Raw genomic sequence first — 26,624 nt, 5'->3', positions numbered from 1 at the left:
CTATCTATCTATCATCTATCATCTACCATCTATCTACAGTGTCTGCCTGCCTGCTTGTCTGTCTGCCTGTCTATCTTTTACTTGGCCAAGGGTGATTAGACAGACAAAGAATTTGGTGCAGAAGCTATCAGTGTACATGCAAAACATCATCATCAATCATTATCATCATAATACCAAAAGCGGGGGTTATAAAGAGGATGAGAAGAATATTAATGATATTCAAGCCATACAAAATGGGTAAATACGCTTAGGCATGAAACAATACTATGAAGAGTAGGTGTTCAACAGAGTGAAGGTGCAAGGAAAAAAAAACCACTCCCTGTGTCTGGTTGTTTTGGTATGCAATGCGCTGTGGCATCATTCTAAGGGGAGGAATTGAAACAGTTTATGTCCAGGATGTGAGGAAGTCTGTAGTTATTTTCTCAGCCTCTCCTGACCTTTGCAATGTATAATAGGTCTTCTATGGAAGGCAGGCAGTTTTTTTTTTTCTGCAGTCCTAACTATCCTGGGAGATTTGAAGAAATGGTAGAGGACTCAAAGTGGCTAACATATCCAATGCACTTTCTTCCTCTTTCCCCCCACCACATATTGTGAAAGGATTGGACTGAGAGAGTGACCCAAGGTCATCCAGTTGGCTTTCCTGGCTTAGGCGAGACTTGAATTCACAGTCTTCAGCTTTCTAGCCTGATGCTTTAAGCCAGAGCTCTCCAAATTTGACAACTTTAAGACTTTTGGACTTCAACTCCCAGAATTGAAGATTCAACTGGGAGTTGAAGTCTAGAAGCCTTAAAGTTGCCAAGTTTGGGGACCCCTGCTTTAAGCACTAATAGACCAAAAAGAGTATATTTACTGCCTTGAGTTATTCGTAAAAATAATAAAGGTGGGATACAAATAAATAAACTAGAAGTTCAGTTGAACAATGCTGCTTATTTACTATGGATTGGTTGGATTTTAAAAATAATTTTACTTATTTAATTTAGAAGCCATTCAACTCCAACCAACCTTGGGCAGCATAAACAGATAAAAAGAAAGAGCAACAAAATAGAAAGAAAGATAACCATACACCTCCAGAAGAAAGAAATATAATGCACCAAAGAAAAACTGACAGGGTGAATACCAACCTACACAGAGGGATGTTTTATTACCCTAAAGTCTGCTGGAATGTATATATTTTGTGAGTAATACATAATGGGGCTTTGCTGCCTGATATCATTATTTCTTGTATTAATATGATCAAACTATATTATTGTAAAATATTAGTGCTCCATGAATTCATCTTTCTTTTTCCTTCTCCCTCAATAAAATAAAGTCAACCACTGCAGGAGTTGTTAAAAAGGAGAGAGAGGCATTTCAGTAGGAAACAAGATTTCTAATGATAGAGTTGGCTTATTAAGAAACCTGCTAAGTCTGACTTTATGATCTGAAATCAGAGTCATTATTTCAACCTGTTGAAAATAAACGTTGATATAACTCAGAACAATGACACTGTGGATTTATGCTCCAATTTAAATTTTATTATGAAGTTTGGAGTCATTCTGACAACCCCTGAGGGAATGCACTAATACAGGTTCCCTCTATTCTTCCTTCTGAAATTCTCTTGCTTGAGGTGTATCATTAAAGATCTCCTCTAAAGCTTCCTCTGCGGACATAACTGCCTCAGGGCCCTGTAAAAAAAGAAAAGAAGAAAAAGGCATTGTCAATAGGCTTTGTAGACCCACTATAGATTCATCTTTAAATAAAAGAAATGGGGGATTTGTTTTAATATTAATTTGCTGTAAATTCTATTTCCCATTTGTAAAAATGAAATGATAGCTATTTGGACTATGAAAGTTATTGGAACCAGTTCCAAAATCATACAAGACAGTGTTCAAAATGAAATCAAGCTTCTGAAATTTTTGGTTCATCCTTTCTCTTCCAGAGACATCTGCAAGGAGGTTTAAAAAAAAGTCACAATGGTGCCACACAACTACAGCCCTGCCCTTTAGTAGGGGATGAAGCTTTCATTTGCACTTTTTTTTTTACATTTCCCCACCCACCTTTGGATTTGTAGGAACAAATCTGCCCTCCTTTTTTTTCCTGCATTGTGAAGGTTTTAGTCAATGTAAACTAGTTCCCATTAGAATCATAGTTTGCAGAAAATTTCAGTTAAATCCTGGATATCAAGAATTGAATGGAATGTCTTAATAGGGGTAAATGGGAATTGAAACCTAACCTAACCTAATCTAATTAATCTATGCTTTCAGGTGTAATCTAATTTAATGTTTTCAGATACCGGCAAATTCTTTTCTGATTTTTTTGCAAAAAACAGCAAGATAAAATTCCATTGGCTCTGCTGACACTTAGAAAACTGCAACATTTTTCATAAAGTTGTCTGTTGCTTTAACATTCTCATTAAACCAGTGACCATCTGGTGACCATCATGTTTTTCACTAGATATGTCACTTTTGGAAGGAAGTTTTACATCAATCCATTTCGCTTCTGCCAAAGGACAATGAGTTATATGACATTTTCTTACTTTATGTTTAATGGGGAAAGTACATGTGATACTTCCAATTTGCTGTTTTATGTCTTCGTATTTTTTAGTTATTTTTAGTTATTTAAAAAAAAAGCTAGAGAATTTTTACTTTTTCAAAGGCAGAACTTTCTTTATGCAAGCAGGGACCTTGCTATGTAGAGAGAAATGGTAATCAGCTAATTTCTGTAGTGAAATTATTCTTTTGAGGATGGGGAATTTAATTTAGTTTTAATGGTGATCCTTATCATTGCTGTGAGGAAGAACTATTTTAATGTTTAACATGTGTTCAATTTTAATGTTGGAATCATTATGATTTAAGAATGTTCCAAGATTGCTTACTCTATTATTACTTGCCCTATTCATGGAAATATGTACAAGTGACTTGATGATAGATAATTAAAGCAGAATGAATAGAAAAGGGTGGGGAGGACATTTGTTCTTTTTTACCTTTTTGAGGTATTCAAAAACAGTTCTGTATTATCTTTTTCTAAGGTATGATCATTTGTTTGGTGGTGAAGGTGTTGACATAGCAATCAGGAGACTGTGAATTCTAGTTCTGCCTTCATCATGATTCCTGGCTGGGTGACTTTGGCGAATTAACTACCTCATCTCATAGTAGGGGAAATAGAAGGAGGGAGGAGTATAATATATGTTCACTCACTGCCTTGAATTACTTATAAAGCAATAAAGGAAAGATAAAAGTCTAATAAATAAAGTATGACATTTTGACAAAACAAAAATCTGTCAGATACATTATATATTAAGTTGCCTTTTATTCTAACGGAATAAAAATTTGAAGTTTAAGAAATGTAATAAATAAATAAAAATAATTAAACTGTGTCTAGCATTATTTCTCCAGAGGAATAGTGAACACTGTACTGTCTGTTGATGTGCACAGAAGTACAAGAATTTGGGGCAGTTAATAAAAAGGGGTGAACTCTTTGCTTATTCAAGATTACAGGTAGTCCTTGACTTAAAATAATTCATTTAGTGAGAGTTCAAAGTTACTACTGAAAAATCTGACTTATGAATGTTATTCACACTTACAACTTTTGCAGCACCCCCGTGGTCACACAATCAAAATTCAGGTGCTTGGTAACTGTCTCATATTTATGACGGTTGTAGTCATGAGATTCCCTTTTGCAACCTTCTGACAAGCAAAGTCAATGGGGAAGCCAGATTCACTTAACAACCATGTGACTAACTTAACATCCACAGTGATTCACTTATCAACTGTGGCAAGAAAGGTTGCAAAATGGGGCAAAATTCACTTAATAAATGCCTCACTTAGCAACAGAAATTTTGGCCTCAATTGTGGTCATAAATTGAGGACTACTTTTATTTATCCCACTGCTAAATCTCATTAAAAATATTTGAACTGAAACAGATATTACATCTTTGAACATTTCCATGTTTATCCTTCGCTCATGAAACGTTGTCACTTAATAGAAATGTATCTTGACAGAAATGTATCTTTGAGATAAAGCATCCATTTTGTTATTGAATAATTTAATTGTTCAGTGAAATTCAAAATCTCCAAGGTTTATTTTATATAGCGCTATGCAAAGTAAGTTCACAATAACTTGATTTTTGCTGTAGATTTCCTTTTGGTGGTGCAGGGAGGCGGGGTGGTAGGTATTTGAGTAGTCATTATTGGCTACTGGAAAAACTTCCTGGAAAGTGTGATGCTGTGTCCTTGACAAGTTTTTTTTCCAGAAGTGGTTTGCCATTGCCTCCTTCCGAGGACTGAGAGAGTGACTGGCCCAAAGTCATCCAGCTGGCTTAGTGTCTAAGGCTCAACTAGAACTCACCATCTTCTGCTTCTTAGCCTGGTGTCTTTCACTGTTCTAATTATTGCTATTTTGTTCTTAGTGGTGTAATCCCAGGTACCTTTGATTAAACATTGGAAACTGATGGGACACAGAAAATATGCCTCAGTCTGCCCTGTTGAAGACCAGGCCCTCTTAGATCTGGATGGCTCTGAGCTGAGACTTTCTGAAGGCCTCTCCTCTCCCCTCCAGCCTTAAGTTAGAAAGTTAAGTGAACCCTTGTCTGGAATTGTGGAGGTGGGTTGTCTCTGATGGCTGTTCTGCCCCAGGCTTGATAAGCTGCTAAAATTTTGTTTAACAATAAAAAGGTTTATTGTTTTTTTTTAATTTCCATTTTGGTGATCACGGTGTTATGTGCAAATTACATTGAATCAAAATAAATAAATAAACACTCTGTAGTGCGGGGATAGGGAACAATGGCCTTTTTATGACTGGTGGAATTCCGGAGTCAACACTTGAGGACTTTAACTCCCAGAATTCTGGAGCCAGCATGGCTGGCTCAGGAATTCTGGGGGTTGAAAGCCACAAGGAATTCTGGGAGTTGGCTCAGGCATTCTGGGAGTTGAAGTCCACAAGTAATACAGGGGCCATCGTTCCCCAGCCCTGCTTTAGTGCTTAATGCACTGAAAAGTATTGCTTCTACCTGCGGTTCTTGGGAATTATCCTGGCTCATTTCAGAAGAAGGAGCTTTCTCATCAGCAGGGAGCTTCTGCACATCAGCAGCTGCTGTGGTATCCGTAAGATGGAGTGCTGCCACTGAAGGATCCTTTAAAAGTTTTAAGGAGCAAATTAAAAGAATTTTGTGCACAAACAGGTTTCAAGATTAATAAACTGAAGACAAAGATGTTAACCAAAAACATGAAAACAGAAGATTAAACACAACGGATGAATAAAATGAGTTTTGAATAGAAGGTAAAATATCCGGGTATTGCTATGACAAACATGAATTGTACGTTATTTCAAAGTAACTATGTTAAGATGTAGGATGAGGTTTTAAAAAAATACAATAGGGGAGAAATTACAACTATTGTTGCTGGGGAGAATATCTGATAAAAATGAATGTCTTGCACAGAAGGATGTTTTTGTTTCAGAGACTACCTGTTTTGATAACTATTGCACCATTTAAACAGTGGCAAAAGGATTTAGTTAATTTAGTATGGCAGGGAACAAACTGTAAAATAAATATAAGATGCAAAGGAAAGAGGAAGAAAAGGTTATCTGACTTGAAATTGCATTTTGCAGCTTGCAGTTGCTTGGTTTGGATGAAAGAGTGTTGCTGAGAAGTGAAAGGCATTTAGAAGAACACAACCTGAGATTTGAATGGCATAGAGATCTGTGGTACCACAAAATCAAGGTTAATGTGGATTTTATTGTTGAGAGGATAGCCTTTATATTGTAGACTTTTTGTGTGAAAACAGAAAAAATGAATTTATGATTTATGGTTTTGATGATTATAGAAAGAACAAAGTTATGTCATAAGCATTGAGTAAGCAGTACATTTATAATTACATTTATAATTGCTGTATAGAATGGAAGCTTTTCTTTTACCCTTTTTTCTTTTTTAAAAAATTGTTTTCCTTTCTTGCGTTTTTTAGCTTTCTCTTTGATTTCTTTGTGTTTTTTTCCCTCACCTTATACAGGTAGTCCTCAACTTATGACTACAACTGAGCTCAAAATTTCTGTTGTTAAGTAGATCAGTGAGTTTTGCCCCATTTTACTACCTTTCTTGCTCAGTTGTTAAGTGAATCACTGCAGTTGATAAGTTGGTAACCCAGCTGTTAAGTGAATCTGGCTTCTCCTTTGACTTCGATTGTCAGAAGTTTGCAAAAAGGGATGACCCTGGGACACTCTAACCGTCATAAACATGAACCAGTTGCCAAACATCTGAATTTTGATTGCATGATCATGGGGATGCTAAAGTGGCCATAAGTATGACAAATAGTCATCAGTCACTTTTTTTCAATACAGTTTTAACTTCAAATGGTCACTAAAAGAACTGTTGTAAATCGAGGACCATCTGTATTAGCTTGTGTCCGTTTTTAACTTCCTTTAAAAAATCTTGATAAAAAGTTATACTTTGCGAAGGAGAAGGAAGGAGGAAAAGGAGGAAAAAGAGGAGGAAGAACCATAAACATAATAAAATACAAATGATTAATGTTGGAATATAGTTGTTAGAATTCCTTAGTGTATTTCAGAATTGCTCGGGATCTGTTAACTCTTATTGAACTGGCTACATGAGAAACATTAGCATTCAAAATGATAAATATCATACCAGTCATATTCAGAAGAGGAAATTTTACATACCAATTTTGCTGATGGTAATACTTCACTTTGCATGGGCTCCTGAGCAAGAATGCCATCATCCTTAAAACAGGAGAAAAGAACCAATATTCAGAACCAATATTTATTTGCAAAAATAAGAACCTGATTGTTGGGGGGGGGGGAGGGGGAGGAGGAGAAAAACGAACAGACTTTCCCCCATGCAATATTTTTATTATTATTATTTATTTTTACTTTTAATTATTTAATTAATTATTAAATCAACCTTTATTATTTTTTTTCCAAGAGATCTACGGAAATAATGCTTGACCTACCTGCTTTGCTTCTACCTGTTCCAAAACATTGTCTGGCAGTGGATGAGCAACCTTGGAAAAAGACAAAGCAGAAGAGGGGTGGTGAAAAAAGCATTGCATCTCCTGCTGTCAATGCAAATATATTGTCCTTGGCTTTTTTTTTTTTTTAAATTGGCAATGTACTTACTGCTAAAGCAAAGATGACGATGAAAAGGCAACAGATTATCTCAAGGCTTTTCATTGTGGCTGATCCCCTGTAGAGTATTTTATGAGAGGATAAATGTTTAAAAATAAAGCCAGAAGGTTACAAAGATTTTAACCCTTGCTTTTTCTTGTTTCCCTCTTTCTCTTGAATTATCCATTCAGTGGTTTTTGTGGCTGACCAAATTACTCTTTTTCACCCGATTTCTTCATTGCTATTGCATGCTATACAGATCAGGGCTGAGACACTACCAGCAGAAGGACAGAAGTCAGAAAGATGGAAAGGGAACTAACATGATCTTCCCATGGATAATATTATACAGCAGTGTTTCTCCACCTTTGCAGCTTGAGGATGTGTGGAGGACTTCAACTCCCAGAATTCCCAAATTCCCCAGCCATCTATGCTGTATAGGAATGGTTGCATTACATTCAGCATATTATTGTTGCAGCCAGTAAATATGTTTTAGAGCAGGGAACGGACCCTGTAGGTTTTCACAATCCCTGCAAATCCTAAATGATGAGGGGTAAAAATGCATTCCTATATACCCATTGAAGAGCAAAGGTGCCAAAAAGTACAGTAAAGCATAACCAGAAAACCTGCTCTAACAATTTTGACATTTAAGCACGATATTTTGAAATTTAACCACAAGAGTTCTTTGCTGTGGTTGTGTGATTGAATAGCCACAGGAAGACTAGTCTCACTATACAAAGAAATCACCCCAAAAGTGCCATGAAAACCATTCACCTTTTGTTCATGGTGGTTGTGTTTGCATAAGATGCTTGTTTATGTAATATGATTTTTTCCAGAGTTTGCGCAACACACTGAACTAGAAGCTATTTATGTTGGCACAACAAGCTAATTTAAAGATGGTGGACTCTTATCAAACAACAACCTCTGCTATCCTAGGTCCTTGGGAAGGACTTGATAGGTAGATGAATGTGCCAAATCTTGTCTAAACATTTGGCTGACTGCGCAATCCACAATAATAAGACTGTGACAAAAGAAAGCAAAGAGATCACCATTAGTGACAGGCTCCTTGGGTACCATTCCAAAACATCTGGAGTACTATTGAACATCATCGGCATTGACAAAATCACCGTGAGTCAATTGCAAAAGGCAGCTTTACCTGGAACTGTCGTTATATCCTTGGATGATACCTTTTGCACCATTAGTTTATTTAATAAATGAATAAGTTAGCTGTTGATTGCTTGGGGCTAGTTGCTATGCCAATAGCTCAATAAAAAATGAGCTATTGATCACCCAGTGATCAAAGTCTTTACCCAGAGAGTCCAATAATACAGCATGTGCCTACAGATGTGCCTACAGCACTATCGCAAACTGGAAGAGAGCTTGGATATCTTCTTGGAGACATTCATAGAATGGAGTTTACTGATTGTTTACATAGAGTAGCTGGCCCAGCCAATCTTGGCTGGAGTATGGTATCCTTGATGGTTTCTTGACTAGGCTATTGTTTCTTCCCTGACTATCCTTTTTCCTCCTTGCTTATCTGGATGTTGGGTGCTGGAAAGGTTGGGTCCTAGGGAGGATGTGCTGTGTGAGGTTGTCCCTTTTCTTGAATCTTTCACTTGCCTATTTAGAGACAGAGCTAAATTAAAAAAGACATGTGAAATAAAAATTATAAATAAGGGCAGACAAGAGAATCTACAAATGGGAGCGACTGCTTTAAGTTGCCTATTTGCATAAATTGATAAACAGTGTAGTGTAGCATAGTAAATATTTTTGATCCATACAATAGTTAGATCTTAGCAGCAATCCTGGTTATCTTAGAGAAGCCATCATCTTATAACTTCAGTAATTTAAGGTTAGCAATGCTTGTTTCACTTACAAGGTTCTTGTACATATTGCCCTACATATTCTAAAATAGTATGCAATCATGTCATTACCTGGATCTGAAGAGTAAATTCTCCAAAGGCGGCCAACCACTTAGAATGGACTTCAATGTGTCTTGAATTTCTGACTCAGAAGAGGCTTTTATCTCTGCTGTTGGGTTGCCTACAACCCCCGGGAATTTTAATCCTGCCCAACGATCAACCCACAGTTTCATGAGGTCAGACTTACATAAATTTCCTTATTACTTCCTTTTTTGCTTACCCACTTTCTCTTCTTTTGTTGGCCTCAGAAAGAAAGATATAGTTAAGATTATACTGGCTAAGATATTCCTTATCGTGATCTAACATTTGCATCAAAGACTCAGTGGGAGAACTAAAACGAGGTACATAGTATTTCCTTCAATTGAGTGTAGGAGTTCTGAGGAACATATCATGGCCTTTTTATGATGGTGGCAATTGATTTTCTTCAGTCATTAATGATCACCCCTTAGATTTCTCATGGATAGAAGTATTTTAATGCTGGCGTGCCTTCGTGGTTAAATAAAATTATACAGTAATAATTCACTGAAAACTACATAGTTTCTTCCTTTGAAGTTTGAATATGAATAGTAAAATTTTTAAAAAGCAATCAAGAAATATGTTGCAGACCAATGCTTGGTAGGTTAACCATAAAAGCTTTGAAAAAAGGTATTCAAATGTTTTGATGTATCTGTAGCTTCAAAGATCAGAATTCTGTAAGCTGTGTCAGCTCTCTGAAGTAGACCAGAAAACTGACTTCACAGGAAGACTGGAACTATATTTTTTTGAAATAGGCTACCTTTGTAGAATTTTGTAAGTATCACTACTACATACATTAACCACCAATGGACTGCAGATTTCAATCTACTTTATGACAATTATTTTATAGACTCTTGGCATGATGCCATTGTCTAAGTTCCATGTTCAGATGGACTCAGGAGCTATTCTAGTAGTATAAATGGAAAAGTAGAGAAAGACGTTATTTGGTGATCTGTAAAGCCCTACACCCACATGAATTAATTTTTAAAGACAAATGTAGAAAAATTGGAGGAAGTGTTATATCTATTATCTGATCCTGTCACAGAATGCTACTTGGCATTTTTCATAATTACCACCTGTACTGATTAGTGTCCTAGGATTGAATTCAAAGGATGCACAACAGATAAATATTTTAATAATACTATATTTAGATACTAAAATCAAAAAGCCCACATGCCTATTTCCCCCCTCTGCCCAATCAGTGATAAAATATAAATCCAGATGTTCTGTTGTATGGAACTTCTGGTTCATTCTGGTGCCAGGTAAATGAGCCCAGGATGCCTGCTTAAAGTGGAAGTAGAATATATTTGACAGCAAAACAATAAAAGAGTTCGATTCTCAAAAGTGACCGGGTTTAAAAAGTTTTGGAAATATTTATACAGAGATCTAAGGCTTTGTTAGTACAGTGGACATGATTTGCCTTGAGGGTTTGCACTGAGTCTATATATTTTGTATATGTTGGTGTCAGCCATGAGAGTCTTTAATGTGCGTATAAAGGATTTTAATGTTTTGAAGAGCTTTTTAAGGGTGCGATTTGTGTTGCTGGTATTGGTTTATTTCCTAAGATAAGACATGTTTAATTAATTTCAGCCCAAGTGTCAATAAAAGGAAAAGGTTTAAACTGTGCTTTTGTATTTCTGTCTAGGGTTTATTGAAGGTCAGCTGGAATCGATGTGTGGTCTGTCTAGCAAGAAAGTCAGGATGTTTTTACCTTTTCACAGTAGCTTTCTGACTGCATCTAAGATAACTTCCCCAATCAGAAACTGCTTCCTTCAGGTGTTTGAGGCGGTCCAGCTATAGGCCAAACCTGGTGTAGGGACCCCAGAGAATCACTGCTAGACAAATGTTGAGACTGTAGAAAGAGTGCAGAGAAGAACAACAAAGAGGATTAAGGGACTGGAGGCTAAAACATATAAAGAATGGCTGCTGGAATTGGGTATGTCTAGTTTGATGAAAAGAAGGACTAGGGGTGACATGAGAGCAGTGTTTTGATATTTCAGAGGTTGCCACAAAGAAGAGGGAGTCAAGCTATTCTCCAAAGCACCTGAGGGCAGGACGAGAAGCAACGGATGGAAACTAATCAAGGAGGGAAGCAACCTGGAACTGAAAATACATTTCCTGACATGGAGAACAATTAATCAGTGGAATGGCTTACCTCCAGAGGTTGTGAATGCTCCAACACTGGAAGTTTTTAAGAAGAGATTGGATAACTATTTGTCTGAAGTGGTGGAGGTTTTCCTGCCTAGGCAGGTGGTTGGACTAGAAGACCTCTGAGGTCCCTTCCAATTCTTTCTATTCTATTCTATTCTATTCTATTCTATTCTATTCGTTTCGTTTCGTTTCGTTTCGTTTCGTCTTGCAGGCATAGGCAGTTGGCATGTCAGATACAAATCTGGGAATTCAATTTTACAGAATTGGAAGGGACCTTGGAGGTCTTCTAGTCCAACCCGCTGCTCAAGCAGGAGACCCTCTATCATTTTAGACAAATGACTGTCTACAACTCCCGAAGGCCAGCCGTTCCACTGGTTGATTGTTCTTACTGTCGGGAAATTTCTCCTTGGTTCTAGGTTGCTTCTCTCCTGACTTGGTTTCCATCCATTGCTTCATGTGCTTTGCCTTCTGGTGGAGAATAGGTTGACCACCCTCTTCCTGGTGGCAGCTCCTGAAATCTGGCTAGTGATAGGTTGATCAAATCAGGAAAAGAAAAAGAATCGCACCTGTTTTCAGTGCTATAAAGATTGAAAGAAAGATTTCGAAGAAAGCAAGAGGGTGAAAGGGCTCCTTGTCAATGGAATGCATAGGAGACTGAAATGTCGGGTGCAAAGAGCCAGAAGAACTCTGTGAATAGGCCAAAGCAGTTCCTTTATTGTTGACCATCTAAGTTACAAGAATCTCGTCAGATTGGCTGCATTCCCTTGGGGACCGATAGATAAAAGCTTCACTAGTGCTCCATCCCACAGAACATCTCCATGCTGGAATGCCTCTTTACTCCCTCTCCCCTTTAGCCAAGGATTCTAACTCAGTGACCTTGAGGAAAGGGGAGAAGGGATACTGCCTAAGTAACAATTGGAAAAGAGGAGTAGGAGCCCAAAGTTGCTTAATGGTCAGAGAAAGAATCCAAGGAAGGACCTGCCCTAAGGCACAAAGTGACAATCATATGCTTCAGATTGTTTGCCCAGTGTGTGTTGCAATCTTCTCCAGCTTTCTCTTCTCTGTTCAAATTATGTTGCGTTAGGGTTGGATTTCTCAGAATTCACATTTGGAGCATGCCAGATTTGGGGGGTGCTGTTGGAACTGGTGGGTGGAAGTGGGGTAAAAGAGGTGATGAGAATGATGGCGACTTTCATTTAGAGCAGAAGCCTTCAAACTTGGCAACTCTTTAAGACTTGTGGGCTTCAACTCCCAGAATTCATCAGCTAGGCATTTTTGCCTGGGCCATGCAGTTGTCGTGGGAATCATTGCAGGCGTTTGTCTTCAGTTCCTTTGTGTTTTGGTGTTAATAGTTCTATGTTGTCAAAACATATTCTCTGGCTTAAAAAAGGACTTTTGTATGAAAATAATTACTATTTTTGAAATTTATTCCAACCCTCATATATATTGCAGATGTGCTGTCCAGAATGAAACAGCAGATGTGTAAATGAGGAGTGTATGAATAAAAGATGGAGGAAATGAGATCGTTGATACATGGATTGTGAATAGTCTGCTTTCTGCCCATAGATGTCATTCATTTTACACTAAACCTGCCAGCACATTCAGATGTCTTAATCCTGAATGCTTGTGAATGGGACTTGTACTCCCCCATGTGTGAAAATCCCAGGCTGAAGAAAGATGAAGATAGGTTTACCAACAGATTTGACCCATATATTGCAGACAACCATGGCTGATTTAACCAAAAAAATGATTGAATACATAACTGATTGGGTTTCTATCAAATGGCTCCGAGGTTCCTTAAGACTTGCCAGATTTTATATCGGTTATGCAAAGCAATAGAACAAATTTTGAGAAGTTATATCTGATCAGAGAGCTATTGAACAAACTGGTAACAACTACTATGCTTTCTTTACAACAGTGGCCCCCAGTCTTTTGGGCACCAAGGACCAGTTTGGTGGAGAGAGGTTTTTCTGTGGACCAGAGGGAATGTGGTTTCGTGTGCTGCCTGCATCCCATGAATGGGGCTTCACTTGTGTGTAAGGCCTAATTTCTGGCATGCCATGGACCAGAGTCGGTCCACAGACTAGGGTTGGGGACCTCTGCTTTACAGGTAGTACCCAAATTACAGTGCTTCATTTAGCAACTATTAGAAGTTACAATAGCACCAGTGGTGGGATTCAAATTTTTTTAAACTACTGGTTCTGTGGGCATGGCTTGGTGGGCATGGAATGGAAAGGATACTGCAAAATCCCCATTCTCTCCGCATCCCACTAACTTGATTTCCAGCTCTGTTCTCCTGTGCAAGGCAACAAAAGAAGACCCAGCCAATCAGCTGGGACTCAGGAGGCACAGAATAGATGGGGGCGGGGCCTGTCAGAAGTGGTATTTGCCGGTTCTCCAGACTACTCAAAATTTCCGCTACCAGTTCTCCAGAAACTGGTCAGAACCTGCTGAATACCACCTCTGAATAGCACTGAATAAAGTGACTCCTGAGTGGTCCTTACACCTATGATCATTGCAAGATCCCCATAGTCACAAGATCAAAATTTGAGCGCTTGGCAACCAGCATCTATTTACAATAGTTGCCACTGTCCAAGCATTATGTGATTGCCCATTTGTGTTCTTTCCAACCAGCTGGCCATGTTATTCACGTCACTTAATAGCTGCAATGATTTGTTTAACCAAAAAGAGTCATAAAATTAAGGTGTGTGCTTAGCAAAGGTCTCAATTGTGGTTATAAGTCCAGGGCTACCTGTATTGTCCTGATAACTTCAAAAGCACCCTCTTCAGCCTCTAGAGGTCGCACATACGACTAACCCAAGAGCCCATCAAGACAACTACACAAGGTATAAAGTTTTGTCACTTTATTTAACTCACAACTGTCAACAAAATATACACTGCAATATTAAACATTTCAGAAGTACAGCATTGTAAGATACACAAAAATCAGTGGGAATGTAAAACTAGATTTTTTTCCCCAAGCGTTTTTCTCTCTCCTTCAGAGCAAGCTACTGTGAGACAGAGCAGGACTGCACCGAGTAGGGCACTGATATTCTCTAATCATCATGACTACGGTTATTGTTCATTTAAACACTATTATCCTAAGCATGTTTATCTGGAGGAAATTCTACTGAAGATCTGTCAGATCGACTCCCAAATAAGCATGAGCAGGACTGGGAAGCATGTTTACATTTGTTGCTAGTTACAAATTGCTACAGCCTGAAATCCGAATTATGTATATATAATTGGGAGCAAATATTCAAGTCAAAGTTGCGTTGCCCTTCTCTCTCTCTTTCTCTCTCTCTCTCTTTTTTGTTTTTTTGCAACTCAGCGAAACAAAAACACCGGTGATGGAGTTGGGCTTGGATCTTAGTTGGGCCCTTACATGCAAAAAGTTTGGAGAGCTCCCTCAGATAAGTATTGCCTCTCTTACTCTACCCTTTTAGAGGATGACCTCATTGTCCTCAACGCTATCGTGATGTTCAACACTGTGCTGGTCCTCGGCGCTTTGGTGATTCTCGGCACTTTCCAAAGTTTGGTTGCTGACGTCATCAGGATTGCTGTCTAACTGTTGGGGTTCCTCACTGTGATCTTTTTCCTGCTCTCTGCTTTCAGTGCTTTCTAGGGAAACTTTGCTGTGGTCGCTGTTGTCCTCCACACTCTCAGGTTTCTCTGGGCTGTTGTCCTCTAGACTTATGTCACGAAATGCACTGTGGACTTCATTGCTCAGGCTACTTTTGTCGTCTCTTTCATGGCTTTCCAGAGAAAGGGCCTTGGAAGATTCATGGCTCTCGTCATCTGGGGTTCTGTCCACTTCATCAGAAACATCTTGGGAATCAAACTGAAAAAGTCCACAAGAGAAACCGTCAAAGGTCACTCCGCTCTCATGAGAAATATCTACAAGACCGACATATAAGATTTGCAAGGATTTTCCTTTCCAACACAAAGCTGGAGGGTGGCATTTTCAGAAGCTCTAACCCAGGGCCCTTTTATGACTTGTGGACTTCAACTCCCAGAATTCCTGAGCTAGCATGGAATTATTAGTTCCATAGGAGTTATTTTAGTTATTTGTATCCTGCCTTTATTATTTTAAAAATAACTCAAGGTGGCAAACATATCCAGTACATCTTCCTCCTTGTATTTTCCCCACAACAGCAGCTCTGTTAGATTGGGCTCTGCTAGGTTGGGCTGAGAAAAAGTGACTTTCATGGTTAAGGCAGAACTAGAACTCACAGTCTCTAGTTTTCTAGCCTGGTGCTAGTGGAGGTATACTACCGGTTCGGCCCGGTTCAGCCAAACTGGTAGTAAAAGAAGCTGAGGATCAGCTAAGAGGAGGAAAAAAAATCCTCCACAATCAGCTGAGAGGAAAAAGAAGAGAAAAGCGCAGGATCGGCCCTCCAACCCGCCCCTGTGCTTTTCTCTTCTTTATCCTCTCAGCTGATTGGCGCTGCAGACCCCAGCTGGTGTGGAGCACCGGCGCTAGGCAAAGCACACCCACCAAGCCACGCCACCAAACCACGCCCACTGAACCAGTGGTAAAACAATTTGAATCCCACCACTGCCTGGTGCCTTAACCATTAGACCAAACTAGCTCTGGTACCCCACTTTTCTTCAAAAAATATCCATGGTGTGTTACAAATAAAGTGCAAAATAAATGATAAAGTACAAAGAAGACTTAAATAATATACTGCCTCAGATATATGCAGTATGAATTTCAACAACCTGTACTATTATTATTATTATTATTATTATTATTATTATTATTATTATTATTATTTTGTTGTATCTTTTGTGACAATGCTTTTGTGTTTTCATGAGCTGAAGCTAAGTTTTCTTCATATGAGAAGTGATTAATAAATTGGTTACTCTGGTCCTTTTATACCAGCGGCAGTTCCCATGTTTCTCTAAAAGAGTGACATTGGTGTGAAACAAGGTAGCAAAACAATTCCACAAACTATTTTATGGCCACAACATTTAGTCTACAACTAAAAAAAACCAGAAAACGTACTCCAAAAAATGTTAATAAAAATATCTTAAGTATCTGGAATGGGGATGTTAAAAAAATGAAAGTAAAGCATGTTTATGTCAACTAATTATTAAAGCAAGGAAACTTTGTTGTTTCTTGTTTCTTCAACCCCAGACTTTGCAATTTTTATTTTGTAGGATTTTTATAACATAAGTGTAGCAGGTTTTTCTAAGCTTAATTTGCTCAAAATATGCTTCCTCCTGCTAGTTCTCATATACAATATAATATTTATTACAGGTGGTACCTTCACAGCAATCACAAACAGTGTTGTCCACATTATGTAACATTTGAATAGCCAGCTATCAAAAACTGGTGTGACAAATGGTGTTTGCCAATCACTACAAGATGGTTAAGGAAGATGAATTGGAGGAGGAATTGGCATGATTAAAGTGAAACAACCACCTCAGACATTATTTTCCGTGATTAACCAGAGCTACCAAACAATGGCAGACACAAATAAAAAAAACCTCCTGGCAAAAATATCGTGTGTCTGAATGGCAACATAATAGATGGACGGTGTAGTTCTAAATAGGATTCTTGTCTTGTTCATTGAAGTCCAATGTTTAAATCACTTGATTTAAAGCAGAGGCAGCTAAAAGTGCTTCTCATAGACTTGCTATTGGGCCATCCCAAGTTCCCCCTCCACTTATGTGAGTGCAAGCAATAAAAGAAAGCCATCAACTGGCGGTTTACCTTTCCAGACCTCTCCAAACTCATCTGGTCAATTTCTGCTCCGAACTTATAAGATGGGACGTCTCCTCTGTTGGAATCAGTGGTAGGAGCTGGGGTGGGAATGTCAGTGAAGGTTTCATGAGACTCATCGGATTCATCTGAATCTGGTTGATCGTCATCTTTGGAAACATCGCTATGATCATCATCGTCTTCATGACTTTTGCTGGAAGAGGCCAAAAGGGTCTGCAAGGAAATCAATGCAACTTGGTTATACCACATGCACAAGGACATACTTGGTTTTAGGTTTGGACGTATCTTGTGAAGATGCTACATAAACTCAAGAAATTGAAACTGGGCAGTGTTGTGGTTTGCTGGCAGTCGGTGCAGACAGCAGTGGAATCGGACAGTGGGGAAGAATGGGGACTAGTCAGGGAGTCTGGAGAGGACTCAGATGAGGGTCCTGCGTCCGATGCAGAGATAGAGCCAGGACTATCTGGGAATGGGGTGCTGCCTCTGGAGCCTTTGGAGCCTGGCAGCAGTAAGGCAGAGGACCCAGGGGAGCCTGTTCCCAGTGCACGTGTGCGCAGAGCTGCTAGAAGGCAAGAGCCACTGAAACAAAAGGAGTGACTCGGGAGTAAGGCTGGGAGGTGATTGCCCCTCCCATAAGGTATAAAGGTCAGGCCAAGATGACAAAACCTTTGCGGGAAGCAAAGTAGTTTGGTCTGTAGTTTGGCTTCTTGAAGCTCTTTGTACTTTGGTTGGGGTTTTTTGTACTACGGTTTCTTTTCTAGTTCATTTGATACTTCTGTTTTTGGCAGCACTTCACAGAACTGAAAGGTGTGTGCTTATCTCGGGGCACTGTTTGAGATTTATTTTAGCTGGGAATGAAAACAATTCCCAATAAACTAAGTCTTTTGTTTTTAAAATAAGTGTGTGCGTAGTCTGGGTCGGAACAGGGAGCTAGTTTTCAGTGCCAAACATCAGGATGAAAACCTCGGAAACTGAGGGTAATACCCCAAAGCAAATGCAGAATTTCTTTTGTTCACTAGTTGGCAGTAACAAGAATCTGATGACTATACTCTCAAGGCTTAAGGTTTAGATAAATGAAATAATCTGAAGGTGCATGGTGGCTCACATGATCAGGACACTGGACTGATAAGCAGTAAACCCATGTTTGAGATCTGATACTGCCATGGGACAGGGTGAGCTCCCATCCTTGGCTCCAGCTCCTACTGGGACATGAAAGGAGCCTCCAACTGGGTGTCCCCTGGGCAATGGTGATATCATCGGCTAATCTTTTCAACCTGGAAGTGCCTTGGTGGTCCCGGCATGAGTGTGATGCAATTTGCAAGCTTTCTAAAGGATCTCTATTTGGATTGTCATACTGAATCGAGAGAACATGGACAGGATACAGTCCTCGAAATAGTTTTGTACAGCCCTAACACAAACCCTATGACAGCACACTGAAATAATTGCCTTAGTTACCTTTGGGGTGTTTTGTGGGGGGCATTGTGCATTGGTTTTGGTTTCAAAATTCAAACCTTTAATAGTTTAGGATATCCTAAGCTAGTGGTGGCTAACCTTTTTGGGCTCCTGTGCCAAAAATTGTGCGTGCGCTGGTGCGCTTGCGCAATTCCCCCCTGCTACAGCCCCTGCCTCCTGGTATTACAGGAAGTGATGAAACAGGCCTATTATTCATCCTGCAAAGCCTGTAGAGGCTTTTTTCAAGCCTTTGGGAGGCCGAAAAAGGCCTCAAGCAAGCTGAAAATCAGCTGTGAGGTGGGCGCATGCGCATTGAGGTAAGTTTGTCTGCGGCTCGCATGCCGGCACAAATGGCTCTGCATGCCACCTGTGGCATGCATGCCATAGGTTCGCCATCACGATCCTAAGCTATTAAAAGATTTGAATTTTGAAACCAAACCCAAAGCACAATATCTATCCTATCCTATCCTATCCTATCCTACCCTACCCTATCCTATCCATTTATCTATCTCTATCTCTATCTATCTATAAATTTGACTTACTATGAATTTGTTTGCCTGTTATTAAAATCCATGTATGACACTCATCTAAAGACATTGCTGCTCAGTGATACATTCAGGTGTTACTTTTTACAATGCAGATGAAATCTATGGAACTTCCTTTTTTTTTTTGCACAACTATTAAAGATGAATGAGTTTTGCTTCCTTTTGGACTGGATCGAAAGGAAGCTACAAATACACTCAAGTTGGTTGTCACAACAGGGTGATTAACGCTTGGCCTGTTTTTTGTTTTTGTTTATTTGCATATAAATACCAGTGAATATAAACTGACCTGTTGCTCAGTGATCTCATCACGATCTTCCAAAGACTGAGAGTCCTGAAAATGAAATAAAAGTGCTATTAAAAACAAGCAGTGGATCTGGGACAGATAACATAAAAAGAAAACCTGCCCAATGAAAGCTTATAGAATTCATTACTACAGGTAGTCCTGGACTTACCACAGTTCATTTAGTGACCATTTCCAAGTTACAACTGCACTGAAAAACGTGACTTGTGACCATTTTTCACACTTATGACCATTGCAGCATCCTCATGATCACATGATAAAAATCCAGGTGCTTAGCAATGGACTCATATTTATGACGATTGCAGTGTACCAGGGTCCCCTTTTGTGACCTTCTGACAAGCAAAGTCAATGGGGAAGCCAGATTCACTTAACAACCATCTTACTAACAACTGCAATGATACCCTTAACAATTGTGACAAGAAAGGTCATAAAATGGGGCAGAACTCACTCAACGTCCTGCTTAGTAACAAACAAATTTTGGGCTCAGTTGTGGTCGTACATCAAGGACTACCTTGTATATAGCTGGAGAAAATATCCGTTTATGAACAGTAGGTATATTAACAACCATTAATCACGGTTAATGATTAGCTTTGGTAGCAATATAATTGTGAACATGTTGTGGTGGAGAAACGGAGAAGGAAGGGTATTCTGCTAAAGCTCAGCTGGTGGATTTCCCAGAAGCAACTGGCTGACAACTAGTGGAGATGCTGAATCATTTGGATCCAGTTGAGGCTTTCCTAGGATTCCCTTTTTATTCAAGGTATAATAGGATTTAGGACCTGGGCTGAATGGAATGGAAATGAGTAGTGTGGTGGCCTAGAGGTGGAGCTCTTGCCTCACAATCAGGAGGCTGTGAGTTCAATCCTAGATAGAGGCAGATATTTCTTTCTTTGGGCACAATGAGAATATATCTGCTGAACAAAACTCTGCATTGGTGACAGGAAGGGCATCTGGCCATTAAAACACTCTGCTAGCTCCATTCAGTTGCCCAGACTCCATCCCACAAGGGATTATGAGGTCATTAAATGACAATGATGGAATTCCATTCCAATGGAATGGAAATAGGGCTGGTGGGAGGTATGGAGAATGATGGATAGGGAAAGAAGTTAAATCGACTAATGGGTAAAATGTCTTGCACTAAATCTCATCAGGCCTAGTTTGACCATGACTAGGCCCAACTGACAGCTAATTTGTGTCCCATTTTCGCTCGGTCCTCCCACCACAACATTTCTTTGTACTTTGTATATTTCCGGGAAGGAGAGGATTTTTCTCACTCTAGTGCCATGATGGCAAACTTATGGCACATGTCCCACATATGCTACGCAGAGTCATTTGTGCGGGCATGTGAGCCCCAGCCAAACTCAATTGCACTGTGCATGCGCGCAGCTCTCAGCTGATTTTTGGTGTGTTTGAGGCCATTTTCACCCTCCCAGAGGCTCGAGGGAAGCCTCTGCAGCCTCAGGAGGCCGAAAAACAGGTCTTCTGGAAATACTGCAAGTGCCAAAACGGGCCTGTTTTTTGGCCTCCCAAGGCTGCAGAGGCTTCCCTTGAGCCTCCGGAAGGGCAAAAATGGCCTCAAATGGGCCAAAAATTAGCTGGGAGGTGCATGCATGTGCAGTGCAGGCAAGGGGGCAGGGTGGCGGTATTGCGTGCACATGCACAAGGGGGCGCGTGGCGCATTGCATTGTGGATGCACTTCCGGCATGCATGCACTTTCGGCACACCACAACAAAAAGGTTTGCCATCACTGCTCTAGAGCTTTCCAAGTGTATTGGACTTGCAGCTCCATAATCCCCAGATAGCACCATCTCAAACCATGCCATCTGGGTTTATAGGCACCTCCAGAAGCTGCCAGGTTGAGGAAAGCTCCTAACAATTCATCAGAGAAGATGAGCTGCATACCAGTTGAGAAGATGTATGTTCTGGAGACTCTTGACTGTGTTCATGGCTATTTCCATGCTCTTGACTGTGTTCATGGCTATTTCCATGCTCTTGACTGTGTTCATGGCTGTGTGAATTGTGGTGGTGATGGTGGTGTGCGTAAGCTTCATTTTCTCTGGAGTCCTACAACAACATAAAAACATTAGAATTTAGCATGCACCATCTCAATGCTTGGTCACTGCTAAAAGGCAAGGACCTAGGGCTTGGTAGAAGGATCCCTACAACAGAGAGGAAATAGTTAGGAGAATCTAATTCAGAGGTGGTGGTATTCAGCAGGTTCTGAACAGTTCTGGAGAATCAGTAGCGGAAATTTTGAATAGTTCGGAGAACTGGAAAATACCACCTCTGAATGGCCCCACCCCCATCTATTCTCTGCCTCCTGAGTCCCAGCTGATTGGCTGGGTCATTTTTTGTTCCCCTGCACAGGAGAACGGAGCTGGAAAGCAGGTTAGTGGGGTGGGGAGGGAATGGGATTTTGCAGTAACCTTCCCATGCCATGCCCACCAAGCCACACCCACAGAACCAGTAGTAAAAAAATTTGAATCCCACACTGATCTAATTGCCTTGCTATCAAACTTCATTCTCCTAAAACATTTGGGAAAACTATTAAAATCAGTGTTAAGAATAATTGGAAAAGAGATCTAAAACAATGCAGAAAGTGCCTATTAGCAAGTAAAATGAATCTTAATACTATTTTGTGTTGAATTCAGGTGTAGATTATAGCTTTTTAAAAAAAAAACATTTTGGAAAGGTACAAAAAGGACAGCCTTAGTAACCAAGAAATAGACACCTTGAAGTTTGGGGAGAGGATTACAGGGTTGTAAAAAAAAGGGAGGGTTTTTTTTTTTAAGTTGGGGAGAAGTATGGCCCAAATAAATGCATTTAATAAAAGGATTACAATTCTTTTAGCAGTAGGACTTTTTTTTAAAAAAGAGAGAAAGGTATTGTCAATTGCCTCACTCAATGATATTGATGCCTGGTGGTTTAGGACTGAAAAGAGTGTGTCTGTTTACACACAAATGTAAACAGGAAACAATTGAGGATGCTGTATTTTTTCCCTCAGCTATACACATGTAGGCTTAATTCTAGTAAGTAGAAAATGTGAAGAAGTAAATTCCACATGACCGTAAAATATTAAGATTTGAAGCAAGATAATGTTCCAATTCTTGACTGTTTTTTAAGTGTACCTTAAAAACCTCACATTTTAAAAGCTTTAGATAAGAAACATAGAAAATCTGCATCCACTTGAACTGAATGAGGTTCAGTAAAGATCATAATAAAAGCAATTCTCTGCACAGACACAATACACACTTACATGTTTTCTTTCTGCACTCATAGAATCGTCATGATGTCTCGATTTGCTGATCTTTAAGAAGAAGAAGAAAATAGTATTGATTCCTTTTTGTTACACTAAGGAGGTCTTGATTGACTTGTTAAATGCATAACATACTTACTGGTAAGGCAAAGGCAATGGTGAAAAGACACAAGATAAGCACTGCAATTTTCATGATGACTGATCCTTGTGGAATAGTTTGCAAACGCTTGGTAAGATTCCTGTTCCAAAACAACAATAACAATTGTTTGCCCTGTGTTTTACACACTGTCAAAATATATGTAAACAGTAACTCCAGACTGAAGGTCTCATGATGGATTGATCAGAAATCCACCAATAAACTGCCTAGTCTGCAGTGTTGATAAAGCCTTTCTAGAAGGCACCTTCTTAAACAAAAACAACAAAAAAAGTAATTATCCATCTAAATAGTTGTGGACTGTCACTGCCTTCTAGTTCTCTATATATTTATCACTCTCTTCCATCTCGGCATGTCACCTGGCCTTGATTTGAAGAAGCAGAAATAAAGATGATGAAAAGTGAGAGAGAAAAGGCTCAGCTTATTTCCACCATATTATTGGCCTATGAAATTTTGGGACCTGATTTTTTGAGACTCACCCAGCCATAAGGTGGTATGTTTGTTTTTCATTTAACGTGAAGTGGGAATGCACTCATTATGTCATAACATTATGTGCAAAGTAGGCCACTGAAGCTGGTTCAACCAACCATGGTTTGAAACATTCTGGCAAAGTACATATTACATATGAATTCCAATTAGCTTGATGTAAATGCAAGCATTTCTACAACATTCCATAAATGCAATGACCCAGGTTTTTTTGGTTAATGTTATTGTTTTAGAACACAAAAGATAGAAACCACCAACAAATATAGCAATATAGTACATATAGAAAAAAGTTGTTTTTAAACATAATATTAAATCTTGGCCACACATAATAATCTTGGTTAGTCTTTCCATTGAATTGCTAAATAGTATGTTCATGAGCAGAGATTCAACACATCTCTGCTTAGGAACACACTAATCACATAGGACTAAATAATTTCTTATTTCCAGCATAAATGTTCTATGAAATATCCAATACATGCGAAAGAAATCTATTTTCCTTTAATAATACCATAAGGTTGTAAGAAACATACTAAATATTTTTAAAGATTCTTGTTAATTTGTTAATGTGGAATGCAGCAACTCCTTACTAATTGCTAATAACTAATATTCAGTTTAACAATTCTATTATCTGTGTATAAAAAGAGAACAATTTGAAACACATTTCAATGCTGATCATAATTCAGGAGTTTTAGATGTTGCTACTGCAGCAGGATGCAGTCTCTTGGGAAGGAGGAGGAAAAGTGAGAGTTTATTATGAAATAATTCAAAGGCAGATATTTCAAAACTTAATGGAAATTCTGGGAAGGAAGGTTACAACAGTTTGGTATTTCTTCTGCCTCTGGTTGCATAGGCATACGAATATAAATTTAACTCAAGCCTAATTATAATGCTTAGCAGCAATACCATCTAATTGATTGGGTCATTTCTTCTAAAGCATTTTGAAAAGATTTCCAAATCAGATAGGATTACACTGTTGTGTATAACACTTTGGAAAAAAAGCTGATGAATCAGGACTCAAGGGATATATGAGAAATTGATGAATCACGATGGAAGACTGTATTCAGAGCCAGGCTGATGGGGGAGCTGGCATCCTTCCCTAGGCATTGCCCTTCCTCTTACAAGGTTAATGAGCACTTGTGCTAAAAGCAAAAATCAATGTGAAAACATTGCACCAAATTATATCTGAGTAATACTCCTAAAGAGCCCACCAGAAGATGGAGAGCCAATGATTTTAATGGAAATTAAATGGAACCCTTTTAGCCAGAAATACTTTGCTAAATAAATAGGTGCTGTATAAGAAATGGAGACCAGCAAGAATTTGAACCCTGTTTGGATGGAGCTGTGAGGGTTTCAGAGGTCCTCTGATATCAGGATATTTCAGATAGGGAAATATTCTTGAATACATATACACTGCATGCTTTCCCCAGAGTACTAAATTATCTTAATATGATGACTATTTTTGCCTTTAACTGCAGAGCAGAAAGAGAGCTGCTAGAGATTTCTGTGTCAGATGCTACTGTTTATGAAATGGTTAAAATAAAAACAGAAGTTGATAGTCCTTAGTTACCCAAATCATGACAAACTTATCTTCCTCTTCCAACTCACTTCTATGCCTTCCCATGTTACTACTACCGGAGTCTTGCGAAGTAGATGAAGTGTGAGACACCCAGGGAATGAGGATATGTCAACATCTATGATGCAATCTTTCTGGTCTAGTCATAACCCAGCCATCCCCCTCTGCACTAGAGATAGCAGAAGGCAGACCATAAGCCATTTTGAGCCAAAAGCACGCAGCAATTTGACTCCTCACCCCTCCCCAGAGGTAAATCTTAAGAATGAGCCATTTGTTTGTTTTTTTAATCACATTTTCATTTGGCAGCAGACATCATCCCTGTATCTTTAAATCTGCTCCCAGATGTTAGGCAAATCTCACTGTTGTTGGAACGGAATCTATTTCAGGCAAAATGAAATACCACCTCTCAGTGGTAACAGTCTCCAGCTTCCTGCTTTCTTTCTTTTCCCCTTAATAAATTGCAGCCCAGCTTGAAAGTTACAGGCAAGGAAGAAAGGCAATTCAGTACCTGGAGTGATGCTTAGATCCTTGGCAGCAATCTGCAGCTGTGTTAGTGAAACTCAGGCAAGGCTGGAGTCACTTCAGCTAGTTTCACTCACTCTCTTCCTCTTCTTCTGTTTTCCATCTGCAGACCTCTGAATTTAAACTGTAGTCCAGATACCAGCCAACCAATCTGCGCCAGGAGGAAAAGATGAGGTCATGAGTTTCCTGCTTTCAGTCCTCCCACTATTCTGCTACATTTCCTTTCAGGGGTTTTTGTGGCTTTCCGAGCAAACAAGGAGCTATTCCATAGTTAAAACATTACTTATGTAAAGTCTGATTAACTAGTGTTTTGGATCAACTCCGTATGGAGGGAGAGGATTTTAATAAGCAGGGGACCTATTAGCATTTATGGGGAGAACTACATTAAATTGCATCTTTTCCTTTTTTAATAAAAGTTATAGGCAGCTTCTGCTAGGAATGGTAGAATATAAATAACCCCTGCAAAGGATAAATCTTGGGGCAGCTTGGAATTCCATTTGTATGAAAACAAGGTATGTCTTAGAGCCTTTATGTTTTTGGCATTTGGATGAAGAGGAAAAACATCTTTTCTATCTCTTTTTCTAGTAGCAATGTTTGCGATGTGTCTGGCATCTTAAATATTATTCACAAGTCCATCTGAATCCAACTCAGAAGCCCACAACTCTCGTTCACCCTGGCTGAGTTTGCACACTATACTAAGCCATAAATCATGGTTTGCAAGCCACGGGAGCAAAGCCAAATAATGGTAACATTTAACCCAGAACTTTGTTATTCAGTTTGGCTTCATTCTTTCTTAGTACTAGACCCTTACAAACAGTGCATCCTAGAAAGTAAGATTCACAAAAAATGATACAGAATAAATAATAAGATACTAAGACACAGTGCTAAATTTTGGAAATGGAATAAGCCCAAACTTTAACACCCATTTATTAGAGAATTCATTAAGGCAGGTATTTGAACCTCTTTTTTCCCAAAATGCCAGACTGAAGGACTAACTGGCTCCCCCCACAATAGGAGTAACCTTGAGCTTTCTTTTTTCTCATCATTAATAATGTTTAGAGCTTTTTTTTTCTCTTCCCCAAGGATATTTCATAAAACCAGCCTAGATCCTGTATGTATGATATCTAGAGGAAATTGATTGGCCCCAGAGAGCTGTACTTGAAAACAGCAGGACAAAATGCTTCATCCCTGACAGATCATTCACACAATATCCTTAACTTGATTATTGCATTTACCTGTTTTCTAAGTTTGCCCAATACATTAAACCATAAATTAACTGAAAATATTGCATTCGTTAAACTCATGAAGAACATGCAAAACGACGTTAATACAGACAGTCTTCGACTTAGGACCACAAGTGAGCCCAAAATTTCTGTTGCCCAGCAAGACATTTGTTAAATTGAATTTTGTCCCATTTTATGACCTTTCTT

At 39.1% G+C, this 26,624-nt stretch overlaps 2 protein-coding genes across 3 annotated transcripts; both read right to left on the bottom strand.

Moving 5' to 3' along the window:
• Positions 1–1,574: 1,574 nt before the first annotated feature.
• LOC148125400 (uncharacterized) lies at positions 1,575–9,088 on the bottom strand. The gene is made up of 6 exons (XM_087936736.1): positions 9,024–9,088; positions 7,105–7,171; positions 6,939–6,989; positions 6,649–6,708; positions 4,988–5,110; positions 1,575–1,664 (listed from the first exon to the last, which is right to left on the bottom strand). The coding sequence occupies exons 2-6, from the start codon at positions 7,156–7,158 to the stop codon at positions 1,575–1,577; spliced, it is 378 nt and encodes a 125-aa protein (XP_087792862.1). The 5' UTR covers positions 7,159–7,171; positions 9,024–9,088.
• A 4,938-nt stretch (positions 9,089–14,026) lies between these two features.
• SPP1 (secreted phosphoprotein 1) lies at positions 14,027–25,402 on the bottom strand. 2 transcript variants are annotated; one of them, XM_087935901.1, is made up of 8 exons: positions 25,181–25,312; positions 22,599–22,698; positions 22,460–22,510; positions 21,214–21,267; positions 21,106–21,183; positions 19,189–19,233; positions 16,897–17,118; positions 14,027–15,018 (listed from the first exon to the last, which is right to left on the bottom strand). In XM_087935901.1, the coding sequence occupies exons 2-8, from the start codon at positions 22,650–22,652 to the stop codon at positions 14,620–14,622; spliced, it is 903 nt and encodes a 300-aa protein (XP_087792027.1). In that variant the 5' UTR covers positions 22,653–22,698; positions 25,181–25,312; the 3' UTR covers positions 14,027–14,619. The 2 variants fall into 2 exon arrangements, with proteins under 2 accessions (XP_087792027.1, XP_087792025.1); XM_087935899.1 differs by having other exon boundaries at positions 21,106–21,267; positions 25,181–25,402.
• Between the last annotated feature and the right edge of the window lie 1,222 nt (positions 25,403–26,624).

The sequence above is a fragment of the Pseudonaja textilis genome, chromosome 6 (assembly GCF_049901715.1).
Source record: "Pseudonaja textilis isolate UNSWEBS1 chromosome 6, rPseTex1.2, whole genome shotgun sequence".
In the NCBI taxonomy this organism is placed as follows: Eukaryota; Metazoa; Chordata; class Lepidosauria; order Squamata; family Elapidae; genus Pseudonaja; species Pseudonaja textilis.
The sequence above is the reverse complement of the archived record's forward strand: the minus strand, read 5'-3'. Positions and strand labels throughout refer to the sequence as shown.

Coding starts and splice junctions, on each gene's coding strand:
- SPP1 (XM_087935899.1), bottom strand. CDS start 22,652: ATGAAAATTGCAGTGCTTATCTTGTGTCTTTTCACCATTGCCTTTGCC. Junction 22,511..22,598: donor CCATTGCCTTTGCCTTACCA/GTAAGTATGTTA, acceptor TTCTTCTTAAAG/ATCAGCAAATCGAGACATCA. Junction 17,119..19,188: donor ATGAGATCACTGAGCAACAG/GTCAGTTTATAT, acceptor ATTTCCTTGCAG/ACCCTTTTGGCCTCTTCCAG.
- LOC148125400 (XM_087936736.1), bottom strand. CDS start 7,158: ATGAAAAGCCTTGAGATAATCTGTTGCCTTTTCATCGTCATCTTTGCT. Junction 6,990..7,104: donor TCGTCATCTTTGCTTTAGCA/GTAAGTACATTG, acceptor TCTTTTTCCAAG/GTTGCTCATCCACTGCCAGA. Junction 1,665..4,987: donor ATAATTCCCAAGAACCGCAG/GTAGAAGCAATA, acceptor CTTTTTTTACAG/GGCCCTGAGGCAGTTATGTC.